This window comes from Dichomitus squalens (assembly GCF_000275845.1).
Source record: "Dichomitus squalens LYAD-421 SS1 unplaced genomic scaffold DICSQscaffold_51, whole genome shotgun sequence".
In the NCBI taxonomy this organism is placed as follows: domain Eukaryota; kingdom Fungi; phylum Basidiomycota; class Agaricomycetes; order Polyporales; family Polyporaceae; genus Dichomitus; species Dichomitus squalens.
In genome coordinates, this window is record NW_006766933.1 from 113,056 (window position 1) to 128,290 (window position 15,235).

The 15,235-nt window shown below is 55.9% G+C and overlaps 5 protein-coding genes across 5 annotated transcripts; 1 reads left to right on the top strand and 4 right to left on the bottom strand.

Annotated features, from left to right (window-relative positions):
• Positions 1-19: 19 nt before the first annotated feature.
• DICSQDRAFT_149650 (uncharacterized protein) lies at positions 20-671 on the bottom strand (the record flags this gene model as incomplete). The annotated part of the gene is made up of 2 exons (XM_007369553.1): positions 20-55; positions 405-671. The coding sequence occupies 2 exons, from the start codon at positions 669-671 to the stop codon at positions 20-22; spliced, it is 303 nt and encodes a 100-aa protein (XP_007369615.1).
• A 1,535-nt stretch (positions 672-2,206) lies between these two features.
• Positions 2,207-3,775, bottom strand: DICSQDRAFT_140204 (uncharacterized protein). The gene is made up of 5 exons (XM_007369554.1): positions 3,502-3,775; positions 3,340-3,449; positions 2,654-3,245; positions 2,496-2,571; positions 2,207-2,435 (listed from the first exon to the last, which is right to left on the bottom strand). The coding sequence occupies exon 1, from the start codon at positions 3,683-3,685 to the stop codon at positions 3,503-3,505; it is 183 nt and encodes a 60-aa protein (XP_007369616.1). The 5' UTR covers positions 3,686-3,775; the 3' UTR covers positions 2,207-2,435; positions 2,496-2,571; positions 2,654-3,245; positions 3,340-3,449; position 3,502.
• A 1,236-nt stretch (positions 3,776-5,011) lies between these two features.
• On the top strand, positions 5,012-10,614 carry DICSQDRAFT_157246 (uncharacterized protein). Its single transcript, XM_007369555.1, has 5 exons — positions 5,012-5,304; positions 6,276-6,582; positions 6,911-7,110; positions 7,587-7,848; positions 8,047-10,614. Exons 1-5 carry the CDS (start codon positions 5,064-5,066, stop codon positions 9,881-9,883), a joined length of 2,847 nt encoding a protein of 948 aa, XP_007369617.1. The 5' UTR covers positions 5,012-5,063; the 3' UTR covers positions 9,884-10,614.
• Positions 10,615-11,909: 1,295 nt separating this feature from the next.
• DICSQDRAFT_91949 (uncharacterized protein) lies at positions 11,910-14,131 on the bottom strand (the record flags this gene model as incomplete). Its single annotated transcript, XM_007369556.1, has 5 exons — positions 11,910-12,554; positions 12,615-13,200; positions 13,274-13,649; positions 13,699-13,780; positions 13,943-14,131. 5 exons carry the CDS (start codon positions 14,129-14,131, stop codon positions 12,300-12,302), a joined length of 1,488 nt encoding a protein of 495 aa, XP_007369618.1. The 3' UTR covers positions 11,910-12,299.
• Positions 14,132-14,922: 791 nt separating this feature from the next.
• Positions 14,923-15,081, bottom strand: DICSQDRAFT_68951 (uncharacterized protein; the record flags this gene model as incomplete). Its single annotated transcript, XM_007369557.1, has 1 exon — positions 14,923-15,081. A coding segment is annotated over one exon (159 nt), but the record flags the coding sequence as incomplete, so codon positions are not given.
• Between the last annotated feature and the right edge of the window lie 154 nt (positions 15,082-15,235).

The window sequence follows — 15,235 nt, forward strand, 5'->3', positions numbered from 1 at the left end:
CGAGCAGTGCACAGAAGGCCTATTTTACTTCGCCGTCACGGTCGCCATCATGAGTCTAAATCAGGTTTCTTAGCTGGAAGTCCGCCAAGACTGAGTCCACTGTGGCGGAGACTTGATCCTGGCGCTCTTCAGACCCCGGTATACATCTACTGGACCTCTTTGTGCACTTTTGTGGATGTGGCAGGTCCCGGGATGGCATCGACTCGATAAGGTGAAGAGCGTGAGGGAAGAGGAAGTTCCCATCTTCAGCTCCCAGCATAACGGACAACCGCGACCGCGTCAGACGCGAGTTTCGCGTTCTCTTCTGGGCTACTTTTCCGGCCCTCGCAGTCAGACCGCCCGAGCTCAGAAGCTCATGTTCCCCCGTTGAAGGCAAATAGATACGAATGGTGACATTCACTCACCAGCGTCGCAACATTCACCACCATACCAACATCCTCTTCCTTTGTTCGTAAGATAAGATGTAGCCCACAGTGTGAACCTGAGTTTGGCTCGAGCTTCACACTGCCCACAGGTTGAGGCCGAGCTATGAGACATGTTAGGAGACTCCGTAAGATCATAGAGTCCAAGGGAAGGTCTGGATGAGCTGCACGTGCCCGGGACAATAGTCCCGTTAGGTATCCAGAGGATCCAGGAGGAGCATGGGTATCCAGAGCTATTGCCGATTGCATTGCGAGACGCGACTAGTGTTCGTAGGATTTGTGGAAGGTCCAGGCTTCGCAATTGAGGTGCATCTGCGAGAAGCTAGTGAATCACGGCTCAGTTACGTTGCAAGTGAGCGCATAGTCATGGTAGAATCTCGTCGGACGCGAAGTGACCAGAAGCAAGAAACAAAACAAGGTGAGCGCAAGGCTTGACGAAGTAGCAGTAAGCGCCTAACGCGCGTTGGCGGCGGATGGCCAGGAATCCAGGTTAGGGTTACATGCGTCATGAAATCGTTAACTTAAACTTCATCTGGTGTCTTTTACCATCATGATTCAATCAGAGGTGTCACTCTCTGGAGTGCAGTCTTTTGAAGAGATACTGTGAACTTATTCCACCCTGGTTTCAACACAGTGGCTGTACTAGGGTCGACATCAATATGGAGGAGAGGATGTACTTGGGATCTCGCGGCAAGGTGTGTCCCCTAGCCCTTTAGGTGTACAGCAATCCACATCAGTATATCTGGACCTCACTTAGAGAATGGACGTAGTAAATTGACTATAATTGCAAGTCTAAAGCTGGCTTCCCTGAGGTGTGACTTAGTGATCATACTCCGTTGATTGTACTCCGGCTACCAATGCCCTAACCAGACCAGACAGTACATACGTGCAAGCTACCGATGTCTCTCTCAGCTCTCCCGGCTGTGCAACTTCTCTTTGCATGACACGGATTGGGTGGTCAATGTCGCGGACGGCGATGAGTTTCGATTGTGATATAGAAGCCGACATCTGACGATATCGTTGCCACAACGCAGAAAGTCGGATTGCGTTCCTCCGATGGGGAGGCCTGCTAAAATACAAGCCAACTGCTCGGCTCAATACCCCTGATCAGGTTAGCTGTTGTCGACAGGCGAAATGACTAATGGCTGGGGCAGGACACAAAGCACTGCATAATATCCGAGTCCACGAAACATACATGTCATTCTTCTGGCATGACGACGACCACAAGCCCTCTGGAGATGGTCTCAAGGTAGGATATACTACACCTGACATGACCGCGATCTCGAAGACACGATCACAAGATATTCAAGACAACTAGAGTATGCAACTTCACTTCCGAAGGGGCCGACGTATCGCCGGGAATGAGCTTGCACCTGAAGCCAATATCATACTACGCATCATGTAAGTAATAGACGCACAACTTCTGCCGACGAAGCTTTGATGGAGTGAAGTGCGATCCTACGAAGGCAAGGCGGGAGCAATGGGACCGCGCGGCATCGAGACGCGTGGAAGAGAAGTAAGATGGCATGGCATGGAACACTTCTGCTCCAGCGAGTCTGCGCCTCAGATCTGGGCAAGCCAAGCAACCGCCAATCCACCGTGGCTCAGTGAGTGGCACCCATGCCGAGCGGCCGTCATGTACTCGTGAGCGAAACAGATGCGATGGAACGCATGTATCCAGACACATGCATCTCGGTCAGAATGCTGCGCCTGCGCAATATAGCCGGTCAGTTTTCCGCAGTCGTAGACGAAATTGATTATCATCTACCACATCAAAACCTTCACAAAGTGTTGCTCAGTTTCGCTCGGTCTTTCACTTCCACCCCTCGCACGGCCACTGACGCTTTCAGATATCGCGGCCGTTCCCGGCAGTTCCGACAACCGTCTCCCCTTCCGTAGCTCGTGCTCAGGTGTGTGCCTTTGCACGTAACAAGGGGAAGGCCTCTGGAGGCAACAATCTGGCCCATTCTGATGCTTGACGACCAGCACAAAGGTGGTGGCATGATGGAGGGTCTTAGAAAGCCATCGGAGTCCCGTTTAGCCACCGGCATCGTGACATCGAAGCACACTCACGGGTCAGATGAGACCACTCCAGCCAAGCTGGGACGTCCAACACAGGTTCGCAAGATATAGTACGAACTCTACGTCGCTGTTTCCATCGCGAACCACACCTTGTGAGCCAGCATGCGTGTGGACGACGTGCACGAACGCTTCCCGTCTTGATCACGCACCTGCGACCCTCGAATTCAGTTCCCGGCCATTGCGGGGGGACTTTCCACCGGCGCCTTCAATTGTAGCTCTTTGGGCGATCTGCTCTCTCGGTGCAGAGTTTGCATCACGACGGTGTAGATAGAGCGACGAGAGACGCGTTTGTCTGGGAAAACGGCCCCCACCGGTTCCGGGAAGAGTTCCCGATGTATCATGCTCGTCCGAGCTACCTTGGGCGTACCGCCCATCTTAGCATTCGAAGTTCGTATTGTGGTACTAGTGGCGTTGTTCTTGTGCCTTGGAGCGGCCGGCACCTGTGTGCCAAGAGCGTTAGTGTACATACCACCACCGAACGTAACGTGAACCCGTCAGAGAGGACATGTGAGCGCCTTTTCAAAGAGGATGGGACTGTGGGTGGTGATGGTTCTAGTGTCCTGGTCGAGACACATCCTCACACGCAGAACTTATTGAGCGGAGCCGGACGTGGGAGACACTTATTCGCAGGCTTCTATTGGCGACCGGTAGTCAGTGAGACATTTCACAGTGGTACCTCCGGACATCACGCAGCATGGGACCGACGTGCACGGGGATTGTGAAAGCCATTGCGCACCATTCCTACGCAAACGACTCGTTAGCTAGAGACATCTGTTTGGTTCGAGACCTTTATATAGAAAAGCCTGCCGCATCGATACTTTCCCTGAAATCTCACCTGGCTTGCATGCGCTCCACGTAGTTTTCGGTTTCATTTTGTAGTGATGCGGCCCGTGAGAGTAATTGGTGCATACATGTCTGCGTAGACAGCCCGAGATACACCAACAGCTGTATGACGTCCTAAATCTTCAAGTCCACTTAGCGATGAGAGTTTTCTTACCCTAGCCGCGGACGGATGGTGATCCATGAGGCTTTGGACGCCGTCGGGTCGTGTGAAGACTGGCCAGGCGTACGAACATGAGGCCGCGTGGAGACACCCTAGAATGACCGGGAATGCGTCGTTGCTGATGCGCCTGACATCCACCAGGCGTCCACAAAGGCTGATAGGATGGCGCGCCGGACATTATCACATCCGGGCTGACCAGACAGTAGCGCCTGACGTGCTCCCCGAAGGCCAAGAGACCGCGCAGATCAGGATCTCGTCTACTGTAGTAGGCGACCGACAAGCAGGAGTCTTGATGAAGCGACACGGCAGAGCACCGGGTCTGCAGAAGTACATATTTGATTTGAGTTTCACGATTACATTTTCGTTGTGCTCGCCTCTTCTGGAGGGTTAGAGTGCTGCGCTGATATGGCAAGACCAGGTCGATGATCCGGAATCGGGGTGCAAGGGGCCGACTCACTACATACATGGTTCTTCCACTCGGCGCGATCACGCAAAATCATATAAATGACCGCACCGCCTTGGAAGATAATCGGATTGCGGAAGCGCTTTCTTTCCCCTCGGGGTGCGGACATCGTAAGAATCGTGCACGAGATGGCAAGAAACTGATGCGGGCCCCGGGCGTTTTCTGACGTTTGTGTCAAGTGAAATTAGCGATGGGGAGCCGCTAGCCGCCGACGACAGTGGAGGTGTCGAGGGTGTGATTCATGCAGGTTTCGACAACAGCTTGCGGCAGGAACATGGTGGTCAGAAGACAACATCGGTGCATTGTCCTGGGGAGAACATACCGCCGGTAGGATCTGAATCTGAGAATGAGATACATCGGGAAGACGGTTTGTCTTGATCAGAGTTGCTGATTGGTCAGTGTATTGATGGAGACAGGTCCCGATGTCGGTCGAGAGACCTCTCAACTTGGGTCCTTCCTGTCCACCTGCGTTCGCGACTAGACCATACATGCCTCTTCTCTTGCTACGTTCAGTCTCCATAACTTCTCAAACCCCGCAAGATGGAGGAAGGCAGACTCGCTCTCTCCAGAGCCCCAGTGTCCGGAATGAGTCGAGAACATACCGACATACAGCATGTCGAACGGCAGCATCACACTGTCGGACGTCGACATGACAATGATTGAGCACATGCGTCCCACGCAGTCGAGCCTCCATGGTGCTCTGGATCAAGATTTGCAACGTATTCCTATTTACGAGCCCGCCTTCGCGTCTCCCCCGCTTCCTCTCCCCTGGCGCTCTTCCCGGCCACGGCCCTGTGACGCGCGCCGTGCGCCGTTCAGCTATATTGCCCTTTCTCCCGCGCTCACATCCTTTCCTTCCCCCTCGTCGACGCTGGTCCCGCGCAGGCGATTCCGGATCGTCCAGCCCCCCTTAACCTCCTTCTCCCGCGTCGTTGCGGTCCCCGTGGCGACCCACTCATCGCTCTCGCATCCCCGACGCGTTCTTCACGGCACTTGATTTAATTTCCAGCGGCTCGGCTCACCTCCGATTCTGCTCTCTGACGACCTCCAAGCACCTGCTACGCCCCACAAGCTATTTATTAATCCTACATGCATGGCAGATCCCGCATTTCCCCTCACGATCGACGACACCTCGCCGCTCGTCCTCTACACCCCCTTCGCGGACACCTTCGGCCCGGAACAGACCGCGCAAGGCTGGAACCCGTACTACACGGGAAGCGGTTTCGCCACGGTCGACTCAGGAGCCGGGTCTCCCGTGGATTCCGCTATCGGCAATGGGACGAGTCTGCACATTACCGCAGCGGACGAGGCGGCACTACAGATCACATGGAACGGTACGTCCACGCTCCTGTCGGTTGTGGTTTGCCTCATGTCCTCCCTACCTTGCGCCCGCCCACCCATGCGGTGTGCAGGCGTGTTTCACCTACGGCGCGGTAGGCTATCCGCCGCCTGCGCTCTGAGAGTGCGAGCGGGCCGACGAGACAGGAGGCAGACCTCCCCGTGAGGCCCGCTCGGCGTTCGCGGGCTGGTATATTGTGATCTATCCCGTCAATCGCGAGCGTGCGCTTCGACGCGCGATGTTCCTTCTACACCGCGATGGCATGCCCTCACCTACTTTTCTTTTCGAATCTCGCGGACGCGCGCCTTCGTCTCGTCCATGTGCGTTCCCAGCGCCTTTACGGCCTTGTCTGGCTGCGGCCGTGATTGCGCATCCGCGACGAATGCAGGGACACATATGTGTGCGACTCCACCGCCGTTCGAAGCTTATCCGTGAGACACTGAGATGTTTCAGGCGTTGGGGCGAGCAGTGGGGAAGGGCGAGGAAGATCTGATGATGGTTGATCGTGGATCCTGGCACTCTGTCATTGCTGGCGGCTTCTTGACAGAACACGGTCGTCGTCCGCTGCGCACTGCCTCGCAGTCGATGTCCCGACGCACACCGGGCTGCGCGCTCGTTGCATCGGGGGCAGTTGTCGCGTGTGGGTCGAGCCTCATGAGTCTGTAAATTGGCTTGTGGTGATGTCAGTCCCAGACGTCGTAGGAGGCTAGAGATCACACGCACACGTCACCTCTTGCGCTGAGGGCGGTCGTAAGATGTCGGCCCTGCGATATTCTCAATGCACATGCATCATCTGCGCGGGCCTGCGGAATCACGTCGGGGAGTGTGTGCCGGCTGCACGTCGCGCAACTGCAGGCGACGAAACGTCTACGGAAGGCCTCATAGATTCCGTCACTTGTTGTCCCTGGTTGCTAGATATCCATGGGAGACGTCGTTGCTAAATTCACTTCCACTCCTACTTGTTAGGCACAAACATCACGCTCTACGGAACACTGGTACCAGCATCATCGGACGACCTACCAGAAGCCACGTATACCGTCAATCTAGATGGCATTACTACGACCAACTTTCTCTCCTCATTGCCCAAGCCTGCGACAGTCCTCGACGCAGACACCGATGTCCTCGTGCAATTCAACAGTCTCCAGGACGGCCCGCATACCCTCCAGTTGACGTTTCACAATCCCGATGGGACTGCAAGCGGCGGAAATGCCACGAGTGGGCCCTTTATTGCCTTCGACCGCGCTGTCGTAGAAGTAGGTGCCGGCATGCCAAAGTAAGTATCGGACCTATTTGTGTCATCTTGCCTTACTTCCTTCTACGCGAGGGCGGCCGAGTTTGTGTCTTCGTCAGGATCGTCCCACTCAAACGCCTCCCGACGCTCTTTGCGTCGGATTCCACTCTATTCACGCCCAGACTTGCTTCAATGCTTTGTTGCATAGTTACGTCCTCTACAGCCTCAGCTTCCCGTGCGGCTTTCCATCTTCTTTACTATTTCTGCCGGCTTCGAGTCCCGTGCGTCACCTCGCGCGTTTCGTGTTTCTCCATGGCTTCTCAGCCTCCCTTACTTTGTACGCGTACTTACTCCGCTTCTCCCTGGCCAGCCCGACACAGAGCTCTTCCCTGTCGAGTACGGCCGCCCCGTCGCCGACGGCTTCTGCATCAGCCGTCACCGCCCCCCTTCCGGACAGCGCGACTGCGTATCGCGGCCAGTGGGACTTCGACACGAACATGCTTCCCGGATCGAGTGCGTCATTCCATACCAGCACGAACATCGGGGATAAGGCGACGTTGATGTTCAACGGTGCGTCATCCTCCACGGTCTCATTAGTCTGAAACTTTGTCCTGGCCTTCGGGGTACTGCATAGTGGCTTACTGTGTGATACGCGGGCACGCGGGCGTGGTGACGAGGAATATATGCCCTGCTTTCCACCAGGGCGGGATAGGACAAACCCTCGGCGGCAAGGTCGGTGATGGCGACCGTGGAGTTCTTGTGATGGGGGCGCCGTCGTCCGAGGCGGGGAGGTGTCTCGGCGCCTGTTCCCACGTCAGTATTTGTAGGATTACCGCATTTGTCGCGCATCGAGGCCTGCCTCCGAGCGTGCTTCGCCCAGGACGCGTCTCCGGGAGATGCGCTGAGATCCATATATCCCCGTCCTCGGCAGCGTCCCTCGTCAGGCTTCCCCACTGTCCTTTCTCCTGGTTTCTCCTCCGCTTCATCTTCACAGCTTATCCTACTTGCCCGCCTGCGTGCTAACTCCTCCTAATCCTCCCCCTCAGGCTCCGCCGTTGGGCTTACGGGCCTCACCACCCCCGACTCTGGGGCGTACAACGTCTCGCTTGATAGCGCAGAGCCCGTAACATTGTCTGGGCGCGCGTCATTCACGTCCTCGGAGCCCACGCTTTTGTTCTTTCGCACAGGCCTCGATCCATCTGTCATGCACTCCATCGAGGTTGTCAACGCAGGTCCCTCGGGTGCGGGGCAGGGCGCGGGCTCGCGCCTCGTCCTCGGCGCGGTCAATGTCACGACGATCCAGCCACCGTATGTCCTCTCGCGAGCTTGGCATGTCACGTTGGAATGCTTACTGTTTGATCCGTCCATGCTGTCATGTTTCTCGCTCATTGTTTCCATTCTACGTCTGCGCCCACAATCCTGTTGAACCCCCGACGTGCCATTCCGTGACTTCCGGGGCGCACACGTGCCGTCATTTGCATTAATCGCACCGCTGATGCCGTATAGTGCGACGTCTGTCGGGACGGCCAAAGGGTCAGGCTTGCCTCGAGGGGACGTCGCTGCTATAGCCATCGGGGTGACGCTCGCGGTCGCCGCGCTAGCCGTTGTCCTGTTCTTTTTCATCCGGCGGCGGCGGCGTCTGAGTCGCCGCAAGCGGCAGATGCTCGTCAACCCCGAGATCAGCCGCGCTCACAACCTGGCGTTCCTATTTTCGCACAGACGACATAGCAAGCGCGGCGAGCGCGACCCGCAGAGGGCGCTCGGAGGCAGCTACGAGGGTGGGGTGTTGGACATCCGCAGCCCGATCCCCGAGGAGAAGGCGGACGAGTCGGACGACTCCGAGGATGGGCATGGCGAGGTCGACGGGCAGCGGCTCTCTGCGGCCGAGAAGGGGAAGCAGCGCGCGACGCGGCAGAGCAACGCGTCGAAGAACTCGGATGGGAGCTACTCCATCGAGCTTCCTGATCTGACGATCGCCCAGGTGCCGCGGGGATACCTTCCTACCTCTGTGGTGCCCTCGACGCCTTCTCCGCCCAGGACGGTGTCGTCGCCGACTTCGCCGCGCAGTCCTACCCGCCCGAGAGGGCCGCGTGAGCTCCCGGGGCGCGAGTCTACAACGCGGGGTATCCTCCTGAGTAGCATGCCTCCTCTCCCGCGAGTAGAGGTCACCGACGAGGGTCAGCTGGTATCACCCGTCCCGTCGTATCTCCCGGAGGCGCACATCTCTCCGCTGCGGGTCGAGTTCGCGAGCAACGTGCAGGCGCGACCGGAAGGTCGAACAGAACGCACTATCAGCACCGGCGCAATCTCCCTGCCACAGTCGCTCAAACAGGCGTTGGCTCAGCAACAGCAACAGCAACAGCAACAGCAACAGCAGCAACAGGCGACGGTCAGTCAAACGTCGGAGCCCCCGTCTCCTGCACGTTCGAATCTGGTGTACTCCTTCCTGGATTTCGCCTCAACGGCGAGTTCGCTGTCACGCTCTCAAAGCAAGTCTACGTCCAACTCGACAGGGAAGTCTCGAAGCTCTTCGCAGTCGAAGAGGAAGTCGGACAGCGAGCATTCCAAGGGGAACACTGCCAGCGAGCATTCGCAAGTCGTGAACTGGGCCACACTCCCTCCCAACCGCCGCATATCCCTTGGGCTATCCATGACAGTCGGTGGTGCGACAGCGTCACGACCATCCTTGATGACGAATGTGTCGCTGCACCCCGTGCCGTTGTCCCAATCCGCACCGGCACTCTCCGTGTCTACCGAACACGCGCCCCCGTCCCCTAACACCCCGCAGATCGAAGGCCCAGACCAGGACTTCCCCTACGACGCGAACCAGCTTCCTTCCCCAACCGACTCCGTACCTTACACCGTTTCGGACATCCACTTCCGCCACTCGACGCATTCGTCAATCTCCATGCCCGCGGAGTCTCGCCGTCAGTCTGGCTACCGCTTGAGCGGTTCTCACCGACCGCCACATCCCCCACTACCCAGCGCTGGGCCTGCATCACCCACCCGCCCCACCCACCAGCGAGGAGGATCCCCCTCGGGTTCGCAGAGCGTGCCGCCGCTCATCGTGCAGCGGATCCTCGGACGGACTCCGAGCTCGAATCCCGCGTCACCACCATTCACTAGCCCGACAACGCCGCAATTTGCGAGCGTCGCGGGTACGACTGCGGCCACGCGTGCGACTGGCAGCTCTAGCCCCACGCAACTCCGCGGGTCGGGCTCGGGGACAGGACCGTCTTCGTCCACCACCAATGTGCAGAGTTCGCCTGCGCCCGCCCCGACACCCGGATCTGCGACAACTGTGTTTGGGTTCCAGTTGGGCCGCCGTAGCGAGCGGTCATAGCGCTGTCCTCTCCGTCCCTCTCCTCACTCTTCAACCACCTCTGCGCGCTTGCGCATCGTGTACATACCCATCCACTCTCGTTACGACCTTGACACCTCGCCCTGCACAGCCTGGCGTGGATGTCACCCTGCTTGCTTCGAGTCCAGTGCACAATGGAGTTGTTTACTGCGCCATTAACTTATCGTGACGTCCCTAATCGGCTCGCGTTCCTCCTTCCCCCGTACATGGTTTGTTTTGCAGGCGGTGTCGGGCGGTGATGGTTGGTTTGCTTGCTCGGCGCCGACTACCTGTGTGCGTATCCCCCTCTGCATGTCTTCTACTGTTGCATCACCGTCACATGGACTTGTAGAGTGCTCTTATATACCACCTCCACCTCGCCCCCATCCAGCTGCGTGTTTACTCACATCCTCTCTCAGACACGCCTCGCTTGTATCCGCTGCCCGCACACGTACCTCTCGCAAATATCTATAGTACCCTCCGTTTACCTCCCTGGTATTGGTCAGGATCTTCCCATCCGTCTCTATCTTCTGTCAACATTTCGTTTTATCTTCAACTTCAATGTACATGTAGCAACCCTTCATCACCAGCAGGCTCCTCTTCCACTTCACTTCGTCATATTCTTCATTGCAATTTACATTCTGCTCACCAATGGCATTGCATGTCTTGCGTATCTCGCATCTGTACATGTACATCCAAGGCACGCTCATTTGCGCCTGTTCCACCATCCTGTCCCGCCCCATCGTTTCCATCGACGTTTGGCAATCGATTGATCGCCTGCTCAGTCCATCGCAGCGGGACAAGTCAGGCACCGAGAACAAGTCGAGTGTTTCGGGGTGTGGAGTATGCGCTGCGCTTCCGACTACCGTACCTTACAGTTTGCTGCCCTGAGATGCTTATTCCCGTCCGGCCAGACGGAGCCTTGTGATACATTGTGTCGGGAGAAATCGAGATTCCTGTTCTTCTAGCGTACCCCGTACCGCGGGGGTCTGACTTCGTTCTAGGAGACCTCGGGTGCGCGTGCCTGTCTGCTTGTTCAGCTCGACTTCGTGCTGTGCGTCATCTGATGTTCTCAACATATATCGGGAGACTTGGCCCCTGCGGTTCGATTGTTTACAACTACTCAATGAAGTCTTGTTCACAACCATGAGCTCCGCACGTACACTCTATTTTGTATCAGATCCGCATGCAGCTTACTGGCAGCGCTTTGTGCATTTGCCCCGTTGGTTCCGAAGCGCATGTCAAATGTAATGGGGCTGAATGATATCAGTCGTCGATCTCGTCTATGAGCTCACTTGACCACACACTCGAATCCGCATCCAGGGTGGCGAGTACAAGTGATCAACGGGCTTCAATGGGGCTGGGGGCGGACCGGCCAACTCCCGTCTACATCTGTATCAGGGCCGACGATAGGTATGGGATCAAGCAGCCAATCGCTGGATCATCAGGGTACCGCGGACACTAGACAGGCAAAGCCAACGACGGCATGATTGATAGTGGATGACTTTCCATAAGCTATCTACGGCTCTACGGACGTCCGTAAATCTCTAAACAGACCGATTTGGGCAAGGGGCAGTGTTGCCGACACCAGATCTGAACTCCGCTGATGAAATTTAGGATACGGACGTCAAAATCTAGGAGGGGGGTCCGACCCCCCTTTCTAAATCTCTAACAGGCCGTAGACAGTCCGTAGACCTCGGCATACGGTGCCGTGACCACGAGAAAGGAAGGAGCCATCATGACAAAGCGAACTGCATGCCAAATACAGACATGACATAAGCCACTCCAGTCACGTGCTGATGATGAGCAGAACATGCCTGTTTAGCGCCCAAGATCCAGAGACTGTTTCAAACCCCGCCTAGAAATCTACGGACGTCCGTAGAGCCGTAAATCCTTATGGAAAGTCGTCCAGTTGCGATCGGTCAGATGGCTTGCGGGGGGGGGGAAGCTAACTGATTTGTCTAGAGATGAGGCATCACGAACTCGCAGTCCACCACCCTCTTGAATTTCTAGACAACACGCAAGAAGGCTGCTGCAGTTGTCTTATTGATATTACAATCGTCGGAGCGCCTAGGCATACAGCTTGCGCAGCCACAAGTTCTTGGAGAGCCAGACCGCAGGAGGGAGACATAGAGAAATCTCAAAGGGCGCAATGTTGAGATGACACCTGCGCAAGAAACGAGCACAAGATACTTAGCGGTATACAGATGAAGACATCGCTAATAATTGTCCTATAGTCCCTGCTGAGGAAATCAAGATCAACAAGGCTGTACAACAGGAAACAGCGATTCATGCGTAGCACGCCATGCTCATAGCTCGTGATAATGCACCTACAGATACAATGCGTATACAGTATACAGATAGATCGCTTCTTGGCGCCACCATCGTGGGTTGACATTGATCCCGGAGACTCAGCCGTTCAGTAGTAGGCTTCTGCACCCGCATACGACTTGGTTGGACCGCTGCTGGGCGTAGCAGGAGATGCCGGTGAGCCTTCTCCATTGCTTTGAGCTTCTAGCAGCTCAAGCTCTTCTGCCTGACGACGTATGTACTCAACAGATCCAGGTCCGAAGGCAGGCGTGGGTTTCGTGTAGGGTTTGACGACAACAGCTAGCAGTCCTGCTGGAATCATCGCTTGCAGGTCTGACTGGGGTGGGACGGGTTGGAACGAAATCTACACACCATTGTGTCAGTCTCTACTGCAGAGCAGCGAGAGAAGACAGTCTGCACTTACGGAATCGTTCATCTTTTTGTATCCTACCAAGAATGTGCCGGTGCTCTCAAGCTCCTCCTGGACACGCGCCTTCCTTCTCTCTCGGATCTCCTTCTCCCGTTCGCCGCTGATCATTCCTCCGGAGGAATGCCCGCTCTTCAGTTCCTCCAGCTCCCTTTTCGCCCAGGAAAGGAAGCCGACTGCGATCCCGCCCTTGCTTGTGCCCCCGTGCTCACCCGCGTCGACGCCTAACCACTTGCGCGCCAGCGCAGCGTGAAACGCGATTTCGTCCGCGAGGTATCGCCGGAGCTCCGGCGCGACCTCTTCCCCGGTCTCATCGTCCGCATTGGCGTTCTTGTCCTTGTCCTTGTCGCGTCCGAGTGACATCTTCAACTTTGACTTCGAGGACGACTTGGACGCCCCAGGCGTCTTCACGAGCGCGCGAGCGGACGAGTAGAGTGACGCGCACTCGAGGTGGAGCTTCGCAACGAGCGCGGGCGAAGGGTGGGACTTGGGCAGCGGCGGCCCGGGTGTGAGCGTGCTCTCGAATGCGGCTTTAGAGAGCAGTTTGCGGATCGCGAGGGTCTGCGCGTCTGCCAGTGCCATCCTGCCATAACCAGCCATTTGTCAATGTTCATGATCAAAGCATGAGATGCATGGACGTGGAAGTCTGGACGCACTTGCTGAGGCCGATGACGACTTCCCTGCTGATGTCGGGCGGGCGCGGACAGCTCATCCCGAGCGACGTCACCCGCGCCCGCTCTCTGTCCCACTCTGCTATGCACTCTTTGCCGACGTACTCGTACACACCTGCCGCTTTGCATAGCAAAGTCACCGCGAACGCGAGGCGCTCGTCTTTGGCCTTCCGTTCGTTGTCGGAGATAGCGCGCTCGGTCTCATAGCGGCCTAGAGAGTGGACGACTGCGCGCGCGAGATTGGAGATGGAGAACGCGTAAGTGAGGAGAGCGAAGATAAGCTCTGTGGAAAAAGTAGGTAGGGATAAACGCGGGGAGTTGTGGAAGAGGGTTGAAGATAGGGTGGTACGCCAGCTGAAGACTAGCACGGTGTTATGAGAATCAGGACGAGATGAGATGAGGAGACGTACTTGGCTCAGCTTTTAGCGAAATCTCTCCGCTGTTGATACAGCTCAGCAGACCGTATAGTTTAGGTATGTATTCGTCTAGGACCTGCAATCTAAGATGAGCTCGACCAATCCTCCGGCCTGCTTCATCAGGCACTGTTCCTAGTACACAACCTCCGCACCTTCGCGAAGTACATGAAGATAGACACAAACATTCAGGACGCATCGCCCGACTAGGCTTCGCGCATTGTCAAGCAACTATACGCACCTTTACCAGTTTGAGGTAGTCCTTTTCACTATTGTCCGTGCGTTTACTCTCCTTGAGAGTAGCACGCAGATTGGCACGGGCTTCCGTAGTATCTGCGATGTCCGCGGTGTATGTCGCTGTAGAGTCGAGGCATGCGTCTGCGAACGATATCGCACCAGTGGTAGGGAGCTCATAAAGATAGCTGGTCATTCTGATGTTGTGGTAGTGGGAAGAGAGTTACAGCCTCTACGGGAACTTTGTGATGCCAATCATTCGGCCATAAGTGCAATGATGCTCCAGTATGCTTATGTAAGGGTTGCCCTCCCGCAAACCGCTATTGCTCCTTGTCTTTTCGTCTTCTCCTCCGTCTATTAAATTCTCTCTGGTGGTTCTTCCCATGCTCCGCTTCTGCTCTCTGTCACCGATTCGGAATATAGCTGCTATCAGTCGGGTATGTCTTATATCTTGGTTGCATCCAGTATCTTAAGAGCTCAGCGGCACATTTGCCATTTGTGTTTCTGTTCCTACCAAGAACAAACCTCGAGTAGTGTCCTCTGATATGGTTGAAGTCTACTCTGTCTGGACACTAGCACGACATTTTATGGATACATCGCTTGTATGGCAGGTACACGGAGTGTTTCCTGGTTGCTTTATGTATCGTGAACTCCATTAGTACCCCTTCTCGATTGTGGTGCATAGGGACTTACAACCACGCGCCAGACCTTTTCGTGCAATCTCGACGCTTGGAATGACCCACCCCTTCGATATCTGTCTGAATTATCATCGTTCGCGTTCAATGCCCCTCGTCTAGATTGCTCAGGGCCTGTTCGGCAAAGAGTTGGAGTTAGAGTTACCGGCATTTCATGCCCATATATAGTAATAATATCTCGGTTTCCAATGTCCGGGAAACTCGAGTTACTCGGGCGAGTGCATGCGTTCGGATGCCTCGTAACTCTGGGCGGCTGTTATCAGGTCGCGTCGTAACTCCTCTCGAGCCTCCATCACCGAAGGCCGCCAGCATGGACGAGTTCCTCTTCTAGCCTCCGAAACACAGCAGCTGGGGTTCCTAGACTGTCTTTCATCCGGTTGCGATGGTCATTGAGGAGGTCCTGGACCCACTGCCGACCAGATAGGAAAGATGTGTGGTAAGGCTCTGGATTGAGGTGATTCCAGGATTCTTCGATTGCAGTGATAGCGGTGGCAACAGTGACAATGACAGTATGACACTATATAAGGGTCACCCTTGAATGTGTATAAATGGGATTAACAAACAAACAAACAGTACACCACTATTGTAGCCGTCTACGGCGCTCG